Raw genomic sequence first — 22,909 nt, forward strand, 5'->3', positions numbered from 1 at the left:
CCAGCAGCCGTAGGCAAAGGTCCCTACTGTTTGGCTTTTCTTTATTTCTCAAAATGTGTTTAGAAAACTGAACCAGGAAACTGAATTCTGAAATCCACACAGATTACAGAACTCAATGCTGGCAGTGGAAGTCCCTCATCCATTCCAAGCTCTGCCCAACAAGTGGTTGTAGTATTCTGATATTTCAGGTGTGAGATCAGCACTGTAAACCTTCCAATATTGTACATTACGAAATCTGAAGCTTAGCATTTGGTAGATCAAATACTCTAAGGAGGAACTTAGTTAGATCAACTCAGAATGAGAGAAATTAAACCTCTAAGCCTAACAAACAAATGAAAACATACTCAAAACTGAAACAGAAATCAGGACAGCTGAAAACCAAACTTAAATATAGCACAGTAGAGAAAGATAATATTTATCCCCTGTTGAAGATGGTGCAATCAATAAGTAAGGTAAGTAGACGTTGTACCTCTGATTACCTCTAATAATTCTTAATTCAGAATTAAGGAAACAGAACTAAGAAAAATCCCTAGATATCTCTGCAGTATGTCTGTTAACAGAAGATGTACTATGGCAGTTGAAACTGCGCTGTTTCACTAATTAAGAAGCACTGCTGGTGCGACCACTGCATGAGAAATTGAGCGATTTCCCTTAAGTGATAATATATAGACCATCCACCGAAACCATCTTTTCATCCTACTGTAGAATAAATAAAGACCAAACCAAACTAAACAAAAAAGACCATACACACTCCTAAATCAGGGAGACAAAAAAGCACACATTTTTCAGTGTTAATTTCACCTGCTTTTTGCAGATTTCCTCCAAAACTCAGTTTATTACTCTAGACTCTGACTGACCTTGGGAAACAGTTTGATTTTGAGAGTTGGGAACTAAGATTTCTACTTTAAAATGTAAAAAAAACCCACACAAAACAATGTAATTTTTTTTTCTGAAACAAATGAGTCAGATCTGTACTTCCTTTTCAAACCTGACATTTCTCTACCAACCATCTCCATCTAGTGGGATCAGTGATGTTTGTAATTGCAGAATTTTCCACATCTCATCAAAAATCCTTAAACTCTGTACAAAAGTACTTTATCTTTGTTTTAATAGAACCTTTATCTATAAATATATAAATATAAGTACCAGCTTCTTGGTAGTTTAATTGGAGATGCGAGCGTATTTTTCCAAGTGAAGGTATTAGGTATCTTGCAAGAGATTGTGATAAAAACTATACATATAATCAATATTTCTAAAGTAAAATAACCTGCAAATCCCAAAAACAGTTCAATAAAATAATTATTTTCCATACAAATCCAAAACTCTGCAAGTTATTGGAAGATGTACTGTATAGCCCTTTATGTCATGGACAATTGACTTGACCAATCATATCCCAAAATCAAGTGAAAACTTTGCACTGTTTAGGCTGAACAAGAATAAAAGGAAGGAAAAAGCAGTCATAACCAATTATATTAATCACTTAGTGTAAAAACCTGGTGTGAAAAAAGAGATTAATTTAATTTACCTTCAGTTTATCCGGTGAAGTGTATGGAGCCTCAGGGGCATAAATTCTGAAAATATCAGCAAGACAACATGCTACCAACAAACGTACATCCTTATCGGGATGTTTGAGGAAAAAATCTGAAGCAAGATGTAAAGCAAGATTTAGGTAGAGCTCCTTTTCCTCTTCTGAGTCCTGGTCCATATCCATGAAAGTTTTCACAACCATCTAAATAGACAGACACACATAAAATTAAATACTCTGTGTAACAGAATCTTTACTAAAAGTTACTTTTTCTGGTTTTGTGCAACTTCTGCCAGAAGCATTATTAGCTATGCAGTAGTACATACTAGAGCAACCAGTGTTTTCATTTTTCAGGGCACAGGAAAGACCTGGCCAAATCCTCTATCAACTATCCCAATCCTCGGTCTCAGCAGAACTACTGAAAGCCTAGTTGTAGACTTCCCAAATCTTTTTGAGAAACCATATAATCAAACTGGACAATTGAGGAAGTGCAACAGCATGTTACATGCAACAGAATGCTACTGCCATTCACTTAAAAATTCAAAAAAAAAAATTGTCTCTCTCAACTACTCAGCCATGATTTTTTTCCTTCTATTCTCTTTCAGTTTCAGGTTTTTGCCTACTACTTCGCTGAGGAAAGTTCTATTCCCTACACTGTCCCAAAGCAGTGCACACACTTTCAGCAAATGCACTTAAATCCAGGCAGCTCAGCAGAATGTTGTCCAACAAGACTAAAATGACCACTAAGATTATTAGGATTCAGTTACTGAAGTTAGGAAGGAAAAGCAGTCTGGGACACCAAATATTTAACATGTTAAATAAAACAGAAGCAGAAAAAGCTATATTTAGTAAGTGCTAGTTGGTGAGAATTCTTACATTTAAAAAACATTCTGAAGGAGAGAAATTTATTGACATAACAAAGTAATTATGTCCCTTTCCAACTCCCTATCTGACTCACAGAGGCAGAGTTATTTTAAGGAGTTCAACTGTTGTAAAATTAACAAAACGATACTAAAGACTTAGTTACACAATCCTGAAAATTAAAGCCAAAACTCCCATCTATTTCTTCAGTGGAGGAAGAGATATTATTCAAAGAATAATAATGTCATGTCCTAGAATCCTGTAACACTGCAAAACACTTTACTTTGCTATAGTTTTTTGTTTGGTTGGGTTTTTTCCACCTCCAAAAAGAACTGCTATAACTGGTAAGGGAACAACAAGCCCAACTTTAAAAAAAAAACAAACTTCTGCATAATTAGGATCACAGATGCTGTTAAGTTTTCAAACATAGGAGAACCCTTTACAAAAAGACACAGAAAATCAGCAGATTATGCAGACACAACTTTAATTGCAAGAGAAATGAAGTACTCCCCAGTCACACACAAGATGAACCATTTGAAGTGCCCTAGTGCCCTAACATACTAATTCAAGTAACTTACAAGTCAGAATTCTTTTCATTTCTATGAAGTCTTTTCATGCTTCTTGCAACAAGTATGGGTTTTTTCTACTCTGGAAATGAACAATTAGTGGTTTTTTCCCTGATAATGTGAACATCTGTGCAAGTCAGGACAATAAAGATCAGTCATCCTGTCTGCAGAGCAATCAATCACAGTGTTTAAGGAAAAACAAAGGAAAACAAGCTAGTCATCCTAGCATAGTTTTCCAGGTTCCTGCAAAGCAATAGGTTAGAAGACTCTGGAGTCTGAAATCACACCCAGACCACCACGATTTATAAGAGCTTCATCTTCCAGATGTGAAACATCTTTCTTAACCCATTTAATTTTTACTACATCATTCTATGGAAACCAGCTTTGGAATTTACTTGTATAAAACTTGCAGAAAAGTGTATTATTAGACTGCTGGTCTAAAATAATGAGATGATGACTTGGTTCTTGTGTATTAAAAGAAACTGTGGCTTTTCCCACAGTATTCATAATTTCCAAGTGTTTATCACCCTCTTTCTGTCTTCAGTGCCAGTTCACAACCTGTCACCATTTAGTTTTATCTCCTTTCCAAATCTATTATAAACTTCAAGAAGGCATCAATTCAATATGCATAAAATTTCTGAGGTAACTTATGCTAATACAGAAATTCACTCTGCATATTTTCCATTTTATTCTCAGATTTCCCAGTAATTTGCATTTATATTAATATATTGTTATCAACAAACAACAGAATGTCTGCTTGTGCACAGAAAAGTGCTTTTTCCCTAATAATTATGTGAACTGGGCAGTCAGAGAAATCAAGAGGCTAACAGTTCACTCATTTATCAACTATTGTTCTTTAGCACCTGCAACTGTGTTTATACTGAAGTTCCGTACATTTCTGGTGTAGCATGGATCATCCAACCTGTTATAAAAGAAACACTGTGCAGTTTTTTCCCTGCCTGAGCACCAACAAATTCACAGCCAGAATAAACAGCCAACAAGAAACACAAGACATCTTACAAAGTCCTCTTATTCTGCAAGAAAGATCAAGATGACAGAAGGAACTAGACATTCAAGGCCAAAAATGAAATTCAGCTATAGGCGGAAAAGGATTAGTAAGAACAGTGGTGCTGCATTTCCACAAGCTGAAAAAAATCTGCAAATGCTAACAAAGAATTCATTCTCTTAGAAATCACTCATAACTTATAAATGTTGTCTTTTATTCAGCATCATAGAATGCAATATAGTCACCGAAGTCCATCAACCAAAATCCCAAAGCCTAGACAGGTTACTGAGAAGAAGAGGAGAAGCAATCCTTGTATTCTGGCATTTTATTTGGTTTTGTTCATTTACCCATAGTTAATGACTATGCCTTAAAACTCCAGAAAAACTCAGAATTAAGCTCTTCCATCTGTTAGAATACTTAAGGTTCGTCTCCTACATCTGTTCCCTCCCGTTTCACAGGGCAAGCCCAAGCTGCAGGCATTCCCTATGCACAATACAGGCCTGCCTTTTTGTGAGAGTAAAGGGGTAGATACAGAACAGTAGTAACAAAATTAGATTCCAAATCTGTCCAACCTTCCTGTACATTTAGGCCAAACAAAGTGGTCAAGAAATTCAAGACAGAAATACATCAAAGAATGTAAGTATACTCAAAGTATATAGACTAAAGTAAAACAAAGACTACCTTCATCACATTACAGGCTAAAACAATGAGAATAAAGGTTTTTATAAACAAACCAAAGAGCACAAAGACATAAAAGGAATGTATTGAGAGGTATACAAATTATTGCCAAAATTATGACTTTCCTTCAGAGCGGAAAATACTGGAAAATAATGAAAGTACTGACTTTCATTAAAAAAAAAACAACAAAAAACAAAACAAAAAAAACCAAAAAAAAAAGAAAGTAGCTGAAATAAAATTTAAGTAGCATTTGAAATTAATGCAGCTCATTTCTACTTGTGATTTTTAAATGCATTTAAAACTTTTCTGAACAAGCCATTCCTAGAAATAGGTAGAAGAGAAGGCACAAGAGCAAAGTTTCTCTTTCTACACATAGAAATAGTAAAGCCCAAAGGAAAAACCAAACCCTTTCAGATATAAAATATAGTAATAGGATCACTGAACATCTTTTACAAGAAACTTTAGTCTGCAAGCAATTACTTGTTTACTAACCTTTAGCCTTCTCACCATCTCTTCTTTAGATATTTTATCAGAGATTTCTTTGACTCCTGGAGGATATGTGATTTTTCCATCATTGGCTCTCGTCTTTGAATGAGCCATGATTTCACGGTTTTAGAACTGTGGAAAGAAATTAAGAAGACTGTTTTTTAACTAGCTCATGTTTAACCATATCTGTCCCCCTTTGACAAACAAAATCCAACTAGAAATATACCAACAAATCCATACAAACACAAGAAACACAGTATTTTGACTGGTTTCAGTAATCTATACTGCGGGAGACATCAACAGTTTTGATGTCCAGGTAGATTGTCCTATGACACAATAAAGCTTTCAAGAAGTATACATCAGAAAAAAGCTAAAATTCCTCATTCCAGAATGTATTTGATCTTCACACTAATACGAGGCAACCAAGATTCTTACTGTACTGTATGATATGCTTCTACCTCCTGGTAATAATACTAGATTCTAGCTAGGTTAGGTATTCAGACATCTGAAGTGGACTTCGCATTCTCTTTACTCTTTTGGAAAATGCAATTTTCCAAAAAGTCTAAATACCAGTGAGGTTAATCGTTACACATTACTTGTAGATAGAGATAGAGAAGCAGACAGATAGAGAATGGAATAAGGGACAGAAATAGAGTAGACCAAATACAATTCCTTCCTCTATGCCATTAAAGACAAGTTTTCAAGTGAAAGATTGCAGATAAGCAATGGTATTTTCTTCCTAAATTCTAACTAGGAGCACAAGTCAGTTACTTGGTTTCTCAGTCCCTTTAAACTGATGCAAATACAGACTACCATGCAATTTATTCTAAGTTATGCAGTTTCATTGCCGTAGAGAAGGAAGCCGAACTGAAATTTTTACTTACATAAAAGTAATCAATACAAAAGATGGTGAAAAATCTAGATGGGATGTGTGGGGACAATCAGGATTATAGAAAGAGACTATACCAGGGCAGTTACAAATTAAGAATATAACAAAAGACAAAAATTTGTCACTGTCTTGATATTTTTATTTACTTAGCCAGAAGTATGATCCACTTCTAGAAGTCATGACTGTTCTGAACTGTGAATTCCAAGTAAGGTTCCTACAGACCTCCTATACAAGAATCATATATACTTTGAATTTCTTGGAACTATAACACCAGAAATAAAAATCAGCCAGAATCCACAAGAAGAGATCGGCTAGCAGCATGCTCCATAACAGCCATAATTAAGACTTACTGGACCCCAAGCCAAGGTCATTCTACACTGAAGGAGAATTAAAACTTGAAATGTATTAATCTACCCAACCCCTCCAAAACATATCAACATGTTTTGTATTCTTCATATTTCATTAAAACAACTGAAGTTAAAGATTTTGCTTCTTCACCTAATCTTTTACCAAACAAAAAGCTAACATCAGCTTAATTTTTTTTTTCAAAGAACACATACACCACAACACATTTTATTTTTGTAAATAAAAAAAACATGAGTAGAACGAACATAATCAGATTTCATTCAACAGGCATGACATGCAATGTACTTCAACAGATACACAAAAGTCGACTCAGCTTCTGTCATCATCTCTGCACCTACATACACGCAGCAGTGGAACAGCGCCACATGCTTGCAGCTGTAGCAAAAATTGACAATTACAAAGTTGGGAGGAAATAAAACTCATTGAAGTAACTTTTTCTAATGCTAAAATATGATGTCACTTTTATTCTCATTATACTTCTTTAATGCACTGTCATGACAGTAAGTCTAGGACTCCTCAAAAGCACACAGAAATTTTAAGTTCACTCTTCTTGCCATTTGACATAGATACTATGTTCTACCTTTCAGATGGATTGATGTCATATATTATAGCTAAATTCATTTTAACAGCTCATCACAGCAGAAGGGAGCCTTGCTCTCCTGAATCTGAGAATGTATAAAAGCATCAGATGCTTTGTTGGACCAATCAAACTTACCAATTCAAAAAACAAGCCTAATTGTTTTTGAAAAGCATGTGACAAGCATCAAAGCTAACACAAAGGAAAGAACAGGAACTAAGGTAACTGGGGAACAAAACACCATTTTCCAGTGGTGGATAGCTGTCAGATCAGATCAAATGCAATGGAAACTTGATTAGAACATGGTGACTTAGTCCCATTTGGAGCACATTTTGAAATAATTCAAAGACTCAAACTCATACATTACAGTCAAGCTGAACTCTGCAGCCAGTATGTCCAACAGCCATGCAACCAAGCTTTCAAGCTTCAGTGGCATCCAAGGTCTGGATGAAACTGAACATCTGTATTGTGTTTATGTGGCAAGGTTTTGGTAGTGGGTTAGGCTGAAGGGATGGCCCCAGTGGGAAGAGACCAGGGACTGCTCCCACAGCAAATAGAGCTAGATCCAGACAGCTCCAAAATGGACTCATCCCTTGCCAAAGTCGAGCCATCAGTGACACTGGCAGTGCCTCTTGATGACGTATTTAAGAACTGACAAAAGATGCTACACAGCAGTTACTAGGAAGAAAGGTGAGAAAAACATTAAACCCTGCAGACACCAAGGTTAGTGAAGAATGAAAGCAATCTTCCTATATTTATCTTGATCCATAAGCTTTTTTGTCTTATTTCCTTCCCTATTCCATCAAGCAATAAGAGACAGAGCAGCAGTGTTAGCACCTAACAGCCAGCCAAGGTTAGAGACAGGATACAGCTTATCCCTCTCAGAAGTACAGAAGAAAAAAAATAGGACTTGATTTTCTACAGAATTAATACATCTAGTCTTACAGGGTCAAAAATAATTCTAAAAATATTCTAATAAATAGAACACAAAGCACTGTAAACCTTCTAATACTGAGAGAAACAAAAACCATTGAAACAAAAAGAAACAGCAGAAAACAAAGCCTATCATTAAAAAAAATTCAATGCTAAGCAATCCCCTTGTACAACAGTTATAACTTCAAAAATTATCTAAATAAAACATCACATTCCACTGCTAGAAGTCCCTGTTCTTCTGGACTGCCAATATAGATGTGTATACCTAGCTTTATCAAAATAATCTGTGTTGAACATTTAGCAGAATCTAGGATTTTATTCTGGGGGGCAGGAGGGGAGGGTGTTTTGGTGATTCTAACCAAATGCAAGTCTCTGATTTCACGTCTCAGATACATCAGCTGTTTCAGTGAAATTCTGTCATGGAAAAAGAAGACAGTACCAGTTAAGAACAACAGCCTCAAGGCCAACTGTATCTACAACATGTTGAAAATGAAAATCCATAAGCCAGTGATGTGATACCAATGACTGAATTTCAAGAAGCTTTTAGAATTCTTTTTTAGAGATCCAGGGTATTGCAAAAGAAAACAGTCTAAGATGACAAGCAATTTGAAAGCATCTTTGAGAGTCAACAGACTCAGCTGACCATTTCTATTATTTTTTTTTCTAACAAATGAAACTTCAAAAGTTCTCCACCATGTTTTCAAAAATCCGGTATTATTCTGTATACACCATCTGAAGGAAAAGAGCACAAGTCTTACAGGAAGAGCCTGAGGGAGCTGGGGCTGTTTAGCTTGGAGAAGACTCAGCAGGGACCTCACTGCTCTCAACAACTACCTGAAAAAAGGTGTGGTAAGGTAGGGACTTTTCTCCCAAGTAATGTATGACAACACAAGAGGAAATGGCCTCAGTTTGCATCAGGGAAGGTTTAAATTTCACATTAGGAAAGATTTCTTCACCAGAAGAGTGGTCAGGCATCGAAACAGGCTTCCCAGGGAAGCTGTAGAATCACCATCCCTTGCAGTGTTCAAAAGGTAAGTAGATGTAGCACTCAGGGACGTGGTTTAGTGGAGAACACAGTGGTTCTGGGTTAACAGCTGAATTCAACAATCTTAGAGGTCTTTTCCAACCTTAACAATTCTATGAAAAAGGAAAATGTTCATATAGATGCCTTTCTTAAGGAAAGAAAACACTTCAGACCATGAAATGCTTTGCACCATGCATAATCCAAACACACAAACTAAACTTTAGGATGTGCACTGTTTCTGCTGTTATATGAGGATAGATGTCACAAGAGACTTGAATATATAATAAACAAATTCCAGTCCTAAGAAATAGCAGTAAAAATCATGATTCGATCGGGCACTGTTTTTTTCAGTTATATTAAACAGTACTGTAAGTTAAGTAATTTATTTTCTTCAAAAACTATGAAGAAAATAAATCTATTTTAAGCTAATAGAGCATTTAAAATACAAACCCTACTCCTTGTACAAAAGGAGATGATACAGTAAGATTTGAGATATTTAGGAACTACTTCTTTCAACACAGAAGCAACACTGAAATTATAATTTCTCAAAGACCTAAAGTCAGGAACGAAGAGCAAGTCTGTAGAAGCATATTGAAAAACAGTATGCATAAAATAGCATGACAAATTAAAAACTAAGTTATAAGGGAGGTGGGGTGGAAGAAACTAGTACAGAAAAAAGAAATATGACAAAACACATACTCTTTGTGAAATGACAACAGGAAAACTAAAGCATGGAAAAAAACCCAAAAGTAGAAGCTACATTTATTGTATGGATTAAAAACTCATTCACCTCTTGTGACAAAAATCAAAAGATCACATATAATGTAAAATTATGATAATCAGCCAGACCACAAATGGGAACAATCCATTAATCTAAACAGAGTTAATTAGTAATAAGTACCAAGGCCAAAATTTAGTCAAGATCACATAAACTAACTACACGAGTTCTGTACATAATCAGCTGTATCCAATAGCTACTCAGTTCCAGCTAAGTCTACCGGTCATTGTATTATTAAAACATTCAGATGTTTTCTATATAGTAGATAACTCCATGAACAGCTTAACTTCACATATACTACTTGCTCAAAACTTTAAAATATGGATTGTGATTATGCAAATAAAACATGGATTGATATCTTGCATATTAAGTACCTATGCAAATATACTTCATAGGTCAGTAAATATCACTAAAGGATGTTAAGTCAGTGATCTAACTGGAAGATTTAAACCACACTCCATTTAATTGTATTTTGTTTGGCTGACAGTTTACATTGCCTATGGCGATTTAATTAACTGTGCTAATCATTAAGCAAACTGTGCCTTAACACACATGAAGTCATCATGTGTCAACAGTGACTTTCCAGAGATCTATACATCTGTTTAAATCCTCATTCTCCAGATAGTTTTGTAGAAGTCTTACCCAAGTGATGAAGCAGACTTTAGCAAATCAGCCCTATATTCCTTCAAGTCTGTCTCCTGAATTACTATCACTTCCTCTTTAAAATCCAGAATCCAAACATGAGGACTTAGAAGATCACCAGAAACAGTGATGAACTTAGCAAATTATATCATCATTATTATTTTTCAGAACTTTCACTGAATATACAAAATTATCTATATAACTATTTTTGAGATAATTTTAAAATAATCTATATAAAATCTAAGAAAATACACATCAAATTTATGTAGACTAATAAATATACTTTTAAATCTATGTTTGAAAGACATTTTTCAATGTGCCAGTGAGAATAACACTGTCTTCATATTCACAAAGGTATCAGAAGCTCAAGTGAATTTAGTAAGTGGTCGGCATGGAAAAGAATTTGAACGTGCTAAGAGCTAAATATGCATTTCTACAGTTCGTATTATTCCCACAATAAAGTGTAGCAAAAAAAAGGCCTGGCAAACATTCATCAACACTTTCTCCACAACCAAGCAGGATGACCAGTGGCCTCTCACTGTCACAGGCCATTCCATCAACAACACTAAAACAGTTTAGAAGATGCAAAAACATTTTCCTGAATTATCTCATGGGATATTGCAAGGAAGCAAAACCTTTTCCATCTCATAAATCACACTACAGATTTCACTCCAAAGCCCTATTTCTTTTTCAACACACAGTTTGTAATTTCTTTTTATTATTTATACATTTACATTTTTTTATTTTTGCACGCTCCATACAGGGTAGCATCCCTGTATGAATTAATATAAACCATGACAAGTGCTTGAAGATCACTCTTTATTTCAACAACACAGGACACATGAAAAAATTTGTCAAGATGTAATTACCACAAAAGATTCAACAAGATCTCAATAAGAAATAACTCAGCACCTTACAGAAGTGGAAGAAGCAGGCATCTTTCTACTTCAATCAGTATTATTGATAAAACACAGATAATATAACAATTTAAGTCATTTACAGAAATTTTTTACATCCTGGAAAATTCCTGCTGGCATATAGCTGACTGACAGCAACTGATCAAGGTGAGAAGTGACTTAGGTGTTAGAGACTGGCATCATCCAACTGCCATTAAACTAAATCTATTTCCATAATATATCTACTGCTAAGAAGTTACAACTTAGCTGTAAAAAGCCACACCAAGATGACATTTGGCAGTTAATTTTCTGCTGTTGAATAAAACAGAAAACTTTAGTGTGTTGGACCCAGGATGCTTATGTAAATCCAGGTCATTTTTCATACTGATTCATGTATAATGACTAGACTAATACTTTTCATACTCTTTTAGAAATGTATCCCGTTATACTGTTTATTTAACTACTATTAAATCAAAATACTCATATTATCCATAATATCAATAAAATGCTAGCTTCCCATTTCTGTAAGGCAGCATAGTTAAGACTGATATAGGAAGAACTTACAGAAGCCACTAATCAAATGTCTTCTGGAACAAAGACCCAAATTATAAGGTAAAAGTAACACTCTCAGTCCAACAAATGACAAAGAGTACTGGGTTTCACTACAGAATGCCATTAATGGCAGTTCTTTGACAATCATACAAAGTAATAATACCTGTTTAAATTAGGAAATACTTTTTCAAACTTACACTAGAAAATACAGCAAAACACTAGAAAATACAGCAAAGCGCTTTAAGTTTCTTTATTAACGTATCAAGTCAGCACTTTGTGGAAAATTAACGATGTGCAGGTGGTAACTGTGCAAGAAGAGACATCATCATCATAATGTAGAGAGGATTTGGAAGATTCAGGAAAATAACAAAGAAGAAAAGATTAAGACATGATACCAAAATCAGCACATGCGCACTAAAGGATCTCAAGCAACTTAAACAGAATTGCAATCAATTAGCAAATGATCCCAGGCCAGTCCCCACTTCCACTGATAAGATTTTTTTCAAACTTCATTAAAGAAAGCCTCCTAAAGGTTTAGTGAGTAGAAAGTATTCAGTACCACCTAATCTCAGCACACAGCTCTCTCCAGTGGTGTTGCAAACACTTGCAGCTTCCACAAAATTTAAGTGACCCAACTTTAAGTTTCAGCATTTTTCCAGATGTTATTGTTGTCATTTTTCTTTTAATAAAACTTCCTCTTTTTTCCTGCCATTTATGAAACAGCATTTTCACTGAAACACACTTAGTTTAAAAAAAAATATTAGAAACTATATAGAAGAATTCGCCATTAAACTATTCAACAACCTAAAGAAAAATAAAACTGACTTAATAATGTGGGATCTCTGCTTTCATACTTCTACTCAAGACTAAGTAAAAGGGACTGTAGGAATTAAAATGGCTTATTTCTGTGTGTGGCTGCAGGAAAAAAAATTACAAAGAGATGAAAACTGGAAGGCGATAGTAAAAAAATCTGACAGAGAAAGAAGACTGTAGACTGACTAAATATGATTTTAATGAAATAGACATCTGCAATATGTTTGTCAGTTAGCCAAGTACTAGGAAAAACATTCCTTAGGTGGTCACATTATGCAACCATACTTCTTATGAAAAGACAAACTATGACCAGTCCTCAGAATGTTCAAACAGAAGTGATTTGGTGGTGTACACAACTCCAACAGGGGGGGTCACAGGCAATGTCTATGCCAAAGGAACAAAATTAAGCTTTAAGCTTTTCTACCCTTGACTGGGGTGCAAGAAAAGTTTTTATACTACTAAGTGAACTCCAACAACTACTTAGTGAAGTTGTAAGCAGTTATTAAAGCCCTCAAAACAGGACAGTTCTACCGCAAAGACCAGGAAATACAAAAATAAAGACAGACAAATGGAGATATCTCCTGTAAATAAGCTTAACAAAAAAAAACCCCAAAACTACAAAATAAATAAAAAACTGACAAAAAAAACAAAAACTAAAATAAAATTTGCACTTCAGTAGCTAGAATCAGAAAGGATAAAGTACTGCTGTATAGGAATGACTGTAAAGAAAGAAGTTACTGAAGTATCCTGTGAAGTCAGCTGAATACCCATTTTCAAAGAAATGACAGGCAAAATTTTCCTGTGACAACTGGTAACAGGTATCTAATCAGAAGTTACTGTGTAAACACTTACTAACTTCACATTTTCAAATGAAAGCAACTACATGAGCACCATCCAAGAATTCATGGACCATAGTGGAATGTAAAGCTTTTTCAAGGTATTTAAAAATTAAGGTGCAGTACCCTTCAATTTAAAAAAACTTAAGCTAACTTTAAAAATTAAGGTATGCTGCAAGAAAATAAAAGCAGCCCTCCCATCAATAATGCAGAGCAAAAAAAGTAATAATACTACCACTAGAGCTGCACTAGTTTGATATCAATAATATTTTAAGAGCTTAAGAAAAAAATCTGCATGCTGAAGTCAGAATTTCAAAAAACACAGATAAATATAACTTCTAGGTTTATCATATTACTCTGGGACAGATCATGTTCGGTTCATCTGTGATAAAACAATTAGCACTTTCCTTGCACTAAATATCATTTATTATGGAAGCATTAAACTGGAATGGATGGATGCAGAGATGGATGAGATTGTCATTCAGCAAAACACTGAAAGGAAAGTTTGGAGAAACAGAAATGTTTGCAAATATAAAGATTTCATATGAACATGTAAACAAGAATATACGCTCTTACTCTGAAAAAAAATCAGCTGTAAGGGGAAACCAACAGGGGTCTAAAGAGGGGTCCAATGCCTAGGTCCAAGTATAGTCACATGGTTATTTTTCTACGCAGCATTAATTCTAGAACAACTTAATTCAAGAACCTCCTCTCCTCACTGAAGATACTCCAGCACTATCTGGACACAATCCTGTGCAATGGTGATCTAGGGGAACCCTGCTTGTGAGCAGAGAGGTTGGACCAGATGACCCACTGGGATCCCTTCCAACCTGACCCATTCTGTGATTCTGTGGAACAAACAAACAAGCCAACCCACACAAACCCAAAACTTCAACAGCGAACACCCATTTTAAGGTACTGACAAGAACCTGCTTGGAATACTCTGTGCAGCCACCAGCACCTATCAGGCAAGTAATATAAACTGGGAGAAGCACCCATGATATCTATTACAGGAGGCATGTGCACAGAGGCGACAAGAAGAGACTGTCAGGAGGGTTAGTAGAAAAGAGGCAGCAATCAGCAGAAATCATACAAATACCAGGAGATCACAACCAAAGAAAATAGAAAAATTTTTGACCATAAGACAAAAGGTCGAAGATAAATTGCTCAGTGAAGAAAAACTGATCATGAGAGGCAGACTTCCAGTTTTCAAATTAAAATATAAGAAATATCTTCTCGTCAGAATCTGAAACAAAATATCCAAACAGAATGCTGTACAACTTGATCAGTATGAGAGATTAGCCCCTTGCTTTCATATGGTATGTTCAAAAAGCAGAACATGAACACCACAAAACATTCTTTTTCCAGAATCACCAGAAACACTAAGTTCTTAGGCTGGTATTCTGAAAGAAGAGAAGAACTGACAACCAGTTGAGGCATAAAAATTCCACAATATTTCTGGTTTACGGTCATACTATTGACACAGCCATCTTTTATCTGGGAAGTTACTTTTAAGATTTAGTAAGGCAGGAATTATTTGTTTCCTTCCTCCAACTGCTAGAAAAGAATGGGGGAAAAGAGGAAGGAATTATTATTTTCCTTCACATTAACTCTTTTCAAGACAAAGTAACAAAAAGCAGTCATAGAAACCTCAGATACCTTGCATTACATAATTTCAAATGATTAACAGCTGTAGTACTCACAAGTGGAGAAAAATCCCACTCAAGAATGACATGGAAGCCATGAGGAAAATAAGGGGAACATAACAGAAGTGGAAGACAACTACAACACACACATCAGGCACAAATCAAGTTTAACCTCTGTGCTGCCTCTTGGGAGGAAACAACAGTTGGTATTATTTTAGCATATAATTTATTTGGTTAAGAGTGCCTTATTGAGTCTTACCATGAAACCTTGTTGGTTTTTTGTTTTGTTTTGGGGGTTTTTAGTAAGAATTAAAATAAAACAAATTTAAGGAATTAAGTCAAGGAAAAAAACCCAACACTAAGAATACTGAAAAAACAAAACAAAATACTCAAAATAAATAAAATAAGCAACTAAACTAAAATAATAATAATAATAAATACTAGTATGCTACCACAGAAGCAAAATGACATGTAAAATTTCACAATGATCAACCAATACAAATTTGGTTTTGTAACAAGTCAGAATTTATACACCTAAATGAGATGCACTTTCATTCCTAACTTAGCATATAATGTTAAAAAATACAAAATTATATGCTTTACATCCTACTGCAAATTATTTGATACAGAATTAATATAGATCAAACAAAGAATGCTAGTGGGATGGATTGAACTGTAAGACCTAAAAGAAAGCGTGGGTATTCAACTGCAAAGTCGGATGTTGTTCTACAGAACAGTGTATCCACTCCTAGTCAATATGAAATATAAACAGACATTTATATTATAACTGCATATAGCAATCTTAATACCAAAACCACAGTTAGCTGGGTGTTTTACTAATAGAAGTTATCTACCCAGAAGGCTTCTATGAGTTCAGCTTTTCTTCCCAGCTTAAACATTTTATTTTGCTTTTTGCAAAACTGACAGAAAAGCAGACTGAAAAAAGACAAATGTATCCCCAAAGACAGAAAAGAACCCATAACTGATCACAAAGCAATTAGATGAAGACTCATTACAACCAGGTGAACTTAGTGCATTATAAGACCACAAAGACCAGAAGTTTTGCAATCTAGTCACCTACTGTCATATATGGACCTATCAGTAAGATCACTTAAAAAAAAAGCTGAATATTCTTTTAAGCCTTAACTTACCTTTGACACCTACCTCAGCACTCAACCAATGTCAAAGTTCTCTGATAATAATATATTGACTCCTGTAACTTTTCTGATACACTTATTCATCCTTTACAATTATTTAGCCCTACGGGTTGAATGGGCTTGAATTTTCACAGAAAGGTTGAGGTTGGAAGGGAACTCTGGAGGTCGCCTGGCTGCATTTCCCTGATGAAGAACGGTCACCTCAAACCGGCTTGCCAAGGAGTGCATCCAGATGGCTTCTGAGGATCTCCCAAGATAGTGACCTTGCAAAAGTCCAGCGCAACCTGTGCTGGTTCTTGACCACCGTCACAGTGAAAACACTCAGAACAAATCTCTTGTGTTCCAGTTTGTGCACAATGCCCCTGGATACTAGGCACCACTGAGTGGAGTCTGTCTCTATCTCCTTTGTATCCCAATTTCAGATATTTACATACATTTTAGTATATTTTAATCCTGGTTTTTGTATAAACAGAAGCATATGTACAGCTATGACAACTTTCTTGATAGTAAATTTCCAAACTCTGGTTTGTTTTCTGTTTTAAAGTTCATGTTTAATATTTAGTTATCCTTCAGTTGCAGCTCATCACCCTCATTAGTACACAAGGAGATGGAATGAAGCTGCATCGGAGGAAGTTCAGATTGGACCTTAGGAAAAAGGTCCTTCACTGACAGTTGATCGTCACCCCAGGGAAGTGGCCATGGCATCAAACCTGTCAAGAGTTCTAGAAGAGTCTGGAAAACACTTTGAATTATATGATTTAGTTTTAGGTAGCCCTTTGTAGAGCAGGCAGTTGGTCTTAATGACTCTTAGGAGTTCCTTCCAGCTTGAGAATTTCTATGATTCTATGCCACATTTGCTACACAATGACAAACTCATGGGCTGTGTTTATGTCAGGCTCAGATCTGTGCTAATGTGCACCAAGGACATGGACCTTGTTTTACTAGATTGGCCTTACAGTACCCTGTAACCCACACCCCAAGAAGACCTCTCCTCCTACCCAGGAGAGCATTAACAAAAAATTAAACCAAAAACAATGATGAAAAATTGTGTTCACTCCCCACTATACTGTGTTCCATAAATAGAAACCACTAGGACACAAGTAACACCTAGATGAAAAAAATGGTGATTAATTTTAAAAGGACAAGGTTTTCAACTGAAAGGAGGAAATTTTAAGTTATTAATAAATAAATAAGCATACAATCATGATACAACAGTTCAGAGTTTCTACCTAGTACTTAAGGTACAAGACCTGTTCATGCACACACAAGAACTGTTCATTGCTCTCTCTCCTTTTTCCCCTTAAGTTAGAAGGTTAACACTGCCAAACCAGACTAGCAAACACATCTGGTAAATCCTGCTGACAGCCAAATCCATCACTAATCCACCTGTCTGCTAACAGCCAGATGTTGCTGTTTCTTTAGCACAAAAAGCTGGATTTGTTCACACCTCAGCCAGATTCTCAGCTCAAGAGCAGTCTGTCTTAATTAAGACAAAAAGCTCAGCTTACCATAGAAACAGCTGAGGTTGGGACACATTTCTACTAACTCCACTGGAAAGACCAATAAGCTCTATCAGACAAAGTGACTAGAAAGTTTAGCCATTACAGGAAAGGCATTCAACCAAGAAGCAAAGTTAATGTGAGAGAGCGGAAAAAAGGGGGGGAAAAAGGAAAAAATAGGAACAAATCAAGCAAAAATTCCCAAACAAAACCCCATCACCATACACCACAGCTGACATAACCTATCAGCCTTGAGGTTCTTAAAATGCACAATGTACTCCAGTATCTGAAGGGTGGGCATCAAGAGGATAGAGCTAGGCTCTTCTTCATCGTGATGGCAAGCAATAGGACAAGAGGCAATGGGCAGAAACTGATGCACAAAGTTCCATATGAACATGAAAAAGAAGTCCTTTTCCACAGGGATGACTGAACACTGAAACAGGCCGCCTAGAAAAGTTGTAAAGTCTCCTTCCCCAGAGACACCCATTCAAAAGCCATCAGGATAGTAGTAAGTCCCAAGTAATGTGCTCTGTTGAGCACATTAATTAATGACACTGTTGGAGCCAGGGGGCTGGACTAGTGGTGACCTCCAGTGGTCCCTTCCAACCCCATCTATTCTATGATCCTGTAAAGCCTAAGACGTGTGGAAGAAGGTGAGAGAGGAAGTACATTGTACAATGAAAGACTGGAAGCCCAAGAGTATGAGGACAAACTAGACAGAGAAGTCACTAAGGAGGGACCAGAGTAGAAAGAGAGCTGCAGCTGGCAGGAGGGGAATGCAGCCCCAGCAGATCTCAGTCCTTTCAGGGCATACAATGTGCAAACACCACATTACACCACCTTTCTACCAGTAACAAATACATGCAAGAACCCACTGAAAAGCTCTCATACCTCACCCCACATAAAGCTGCTAAAAGAGAAAAAAACTCATTGCTAGAAGTAGCATTCTATCAATTAGTCATATATACAAAGCTAAACGTTACAACCTAAAGACTGACAGGAGTACATCCATACAGTGAATTTGTTTACTAAGTTTGATTAAAAAGGAACAATGAAAATACAAAAATAGTTGTAAAATCACTTATTAAGAGTTAAGAAACTGAATCAAGTTTCTTATACAATATTAAAGGGAATACACACAAAGGAGCTGATATACCTTATCCTTTGCTACTTTTTTCCACAGAATTTCTTTTTCGTTCAAAGTAAAAAGAAGCTATTCAACTTTTCTCCTTATAATTTTATGTGTCCCTTATGAGACTCCATATAAGCCATACTCTGAAGAGACTTAATTTCTTACTAAGCTTTTGTAAGGTTTCATGGCTGTACTATGTTAGCATGCCATAAAAATTAACTTGTTTTTGCAACACTTTCACCAATTTTTCATAAAAAATAAGTATTTGTCTCATTTCACAAATTACAAACCAAAGACACAGACTGAAATTTAAGAACTAGCAATCAATTTTGCTTATACAGTCAGGAATTTAGGGCACAACTTTTAAAGTATGCCAATTTATCCAGCATTGTACCTTAAACTAAAGTATCTGTTGAGCCAAGCAGTAGTCCAGGTCTAGAGCCTGTCTCCCAGGATATCGATGCACTGCTAATAAGCTCTTGTGGGAAGTTTGGTTTAAACAGACTTGCCTGGGATCACAAGAAACTGACAGAAGGAATGAATGCCAGTATCCCAAAGTGACATTCAATCATTCAAATTACTAGATATGCTTCTCCCTTCCCACAGTCCCCTGTCAATTCATTTTACATTTTCCAGCTTTTAGAAAATATGTGTGCTGACTTTGATATGCAGCTCTAATTTCTAAATACAGTGTGTTGAAAAAAACCTCAACACTAGTCTTATAACTAAAGACTACCATAAGGGTAGAAGGACAGAAATTAATATAAACTGCTTACTATTTTTAAAAAGAATTTTCAATTTTAATATTGTTTTAAAGCTTTTTTTTGTATGTAATACAGAAGATTCAGGGGGTAATGGCCCAATAAAAAATAAAAAGTTACTTTAAATGTGCTTTTAGATGTATATACAAAATGCAGTATGAACAACCTAATGGAGAACTTACTACAGGCAACATTTGTAACTTTCAAAATGTTTTGCATTCTTAAAGTACAGGTCAGCCAGTCATTAAAAAAGAGTGAAGAATATTTATTTCCAAAAATTGCATCAAAATCTCTTTTCTTAGTCCTTGGAAGCATTTCTGCAACTGAAGGAACTACAAACTGCATGATTCAAGTTGGGCAAATGAAAGATGAAATGCATCTCCTGTCGTCTCTTTGACAAACTTACTCAACTCTTTTAAAGAGTTTATCGTTGGCTTATCTATTCTTTCTTCCATTTTGAAAACCCAGGAAAGCAAAAGTTATAGTCTTATTCTGCCCCTCAGACTCATAGGAAGAAAAGTAAATATAAACTTTATTTTGTATCATGAATTAAGTGAATTTGTCTCGCTTAGACTTTTGAAAAGCACTGGGTGGCACTGGACTGTCCAAAGATATTGTCCCTCACAAAAGTTTTCACCAAGTGATGACACAAAAAGCTACAGTTACTTCCATACACTTTGTTTCTGTGTTCGGGAACTACACATAATGCCTCATCCTGAACTTCCAAGTAACAAAATCAACAAAATTATTAGAGAAAGTATCATACCTAATGGCATGCTGCCTAGCATCTCTGTACCTTTTCCCCAAGAAAAATCTTGAAAATTTTATGCAGGCAGATGCAGAAAAAAAATTTTAATAAATCACTAAATGCAATTACAAGTTTCCATGAAGTGTCTTCTGCTCAATTCTCATAGCTGACAACAATTAAATCCTTTTTTTGTTAAGAACAAAAACCTAATATATGTGGTGACTATGAGTTCCTAGAAATCTGATTGTCTTCATAGGAATGTACATCTAAGTAACAAAGCAATACTAACAGAAGTGAACAGTCAAGCTCAAGGTGGCCCAAAGATTACATAAAGGAAGTTTTGATGTAAGTTTTTTTTCAGGACTTCCTCACAAGCAGTATGTTTCTACTTACTGTGGGTAACTTTTAGGTTTTTGGTTGGTTGGATTTTTTCCTTTTGGTAGTTTTTTATCTGGAAGTTCCCTTTCTTTCTAAGAATTTCAGGATTAAGGCTTTTGACATTGAAGTGAGCTACAATGTGGATATACTGGGATGTCTCAGAGAGAACCAAAGGCTGTTCTGGCAGAAGCTGTGGACAGCCAGCTTCTCAAGAGTCACTTCCTAAGTTATCACATATTAGCTGAACCAAATACTCTTTAAAAGAGCTACAGATTCCTGTCCCCAGTACAGGAAGGACATCAGGCAGCAAGTCCAGAGGAGGGACACAAAGCTGATTAGAGGTATGGAACAGCTCTCCCATAAGGAAAGGCTGAGACAATTGGGATTGTTCAGCCTGAAGATTTCAGGCTGACCTAACTATAACCTTCCAGTACATGAAGGGACCCTACAAGAAAGATGGATGGACTTTTCACAAGAGCATGTAGTGACAGGACAACAGGGATTGGCTTCAAACTGGGAATAGTTTTAGATTAGATACTGGGGAAAAGTTCTTTACTCTGAGGGTAGTGAGACCATGGAAAAGGTTGCCCAGAGAGTTTGTGGATGGCCCATCCTTGGAAGTGTTTAAGGACAGGTTGGATGGGGAAATGATCAACCTGTTATAGCAGAAGGTTCCCTGTCCATGGCAGGGCAATTGGAACTATATAATCCTTATGGTCCCTTCCAACCCAGGCCATTCTATGTTCTGTGAAAATGTAGTTTAGGTGACTACAATGAAGCAATTAAGACAATAACATTTGTGACTGCTAACTTCATGTCTTTTTTTGTCCATTAAAAAGCATGAAAGTGAAGCATCTAATTTCAGCAGCAGAAACATTCACCAGGATTCCTAATTAAGTCAAAGTACACACAGTTAGTATTGTCTCAAATCGATCTTTAAAGAACGGGGTCTGAATTAGAAAACCCCAGATGGGGTCCTGATCCCTGGTTATGGTACTCCCAAATAAATGGTGACAGACAAGATGATTAGTACAAACATACCCATCTGTTCCCAATGAAGTATGGTGCTTTTTTATTATTATTTCTTGAAGCATATTAATACCAAAGTTGTTGTGAGCTGAAAAAACAGAACCAAAGATCAGGTACTAAACAAGCAGAATGTTTTTCCAATGCTTGGGGTAGGATGCAAAAGAGTAAATTCCACAGATGGGGACAAAGTAATAGCAGTCTAAATCCTCAGAACCTACTTCAAGGACTTCTCCACACTTCAGAAAAGGCTGAAAAGCAGTATACATTGAGATAGACGGTAATAACCTTTAAAAAAATGGAGGTGTTAACATTTTGATTCCTAAAAATGAAACAGAAATATTACTTGTATTTCACTGAATTCTTTCAAGTTGGATTTGTTACAGCAAATATTCGCATAAACAGCTTTTTTTATTGTGGAATCCTTAATGTTCCAAAGAGGTTTTGAAACAAACCACTAACTTCCTAAAATAATAAAGTTAATTTTCATTCATACACTTCACTTTTCATATATTTTTTCTTGTTTTTACTTTACAGAACTGTATTAAGTTCTGTTCTCAGTAACAGTGCAAAGCAAATAAAAAACACCTCACCTTTTTTACAAGGCTACATTCAACTGAAGAGGCTACCAATGGAAAAGCAATAGGTATGTAATTCATATACATGCACAGCCTTGACTTTTAGATGTTCAATCTCTGCGGGAAATAAAAGACTTTTTTTAAAAGCGTATCTTTTATATTATTTAAAAGACTTGACTCCTTCCAGGATCTGTCAGTGCTGTTCAGACAGTCCAGAGGGTCTACAAATCTGGAAAATTAACACACTTCACCACTAAGGACTACCACACTAACACACCTTTTTTAGAAGTTTCCTTAGTTTTCCCTTACCACCTAGTTTCAGAATTGACTGAAAGCCTCCAATATTCTCTCAGTCTATCCAAAGATTATTTCAAGTGGCAGAACTGACATCTTGTGCTAAGAGTAAAAACACCATTACTTTAGATATCTGTTAAAAGGAGAATGATACTGACAGAACTACTTTTTGATTCTAAAAAGGAGCTTCTCTGAAGGCAATCAGAAAGACATACCTTCCTCTTTCTTGGCATAATATTTGGGGCAAGCAATATAAAGGGAT

The 22,909-nt window shown here is 35.8% G+C and overlaps 1 protein-coding gene across 3 annotated transcripts in view; it reads right to left on the bottom strand.

Annotated features, from left to right (window-relative positions):
* PDS5B (PDS5 cohesin associated factor B) overlaps positions 1 to 22,909 on the bottom strand; it is a 99,908-nt gene that overhangs the window by 74,352 nt on the left and 2,647 nt on the right. For all 3 annotated transcript variants that reach the window (XM_005516304.2, XM_014249701.2, XM_014249692.2), the window contains exons 2-3: positions 5,129 to 5,254; positions 1,526 to 1,729 (exon numbers count right to left, since the gene is read on the bottom strand). In XM_005516304.2, coding sequence (XP_005516361.1) covers positions 1,526 to 1,729; positions 5,129 to 5,236 — 312 coding nt within the window. In that variant the 5' untranslated portion in view covers positions 5,237 to 5,254. The remainder of the gene's footprint in view (positions 1 to 1,525; positions 1,730 to 5,128; positions 5,255 to 22,909) is intronic.

The sequence above is a fragment of the Pseudopodoces humilis genome, chromosome 2 (assembly GCF_049639895.1).
Source record: "Pseudopodoces humilis isolate 2021_Gansu_Grassland_sample_001 chromosome 2, ASM4963989v1, whole genome shotgun sequence".
NCBI classification, from domain to species: domain Eukaryota; kingdom Metazoa; phylum Chordata; class Aves; order Passeriformes; family Paridae; genus Pseudopodoces; species Pseudopodoces humilis.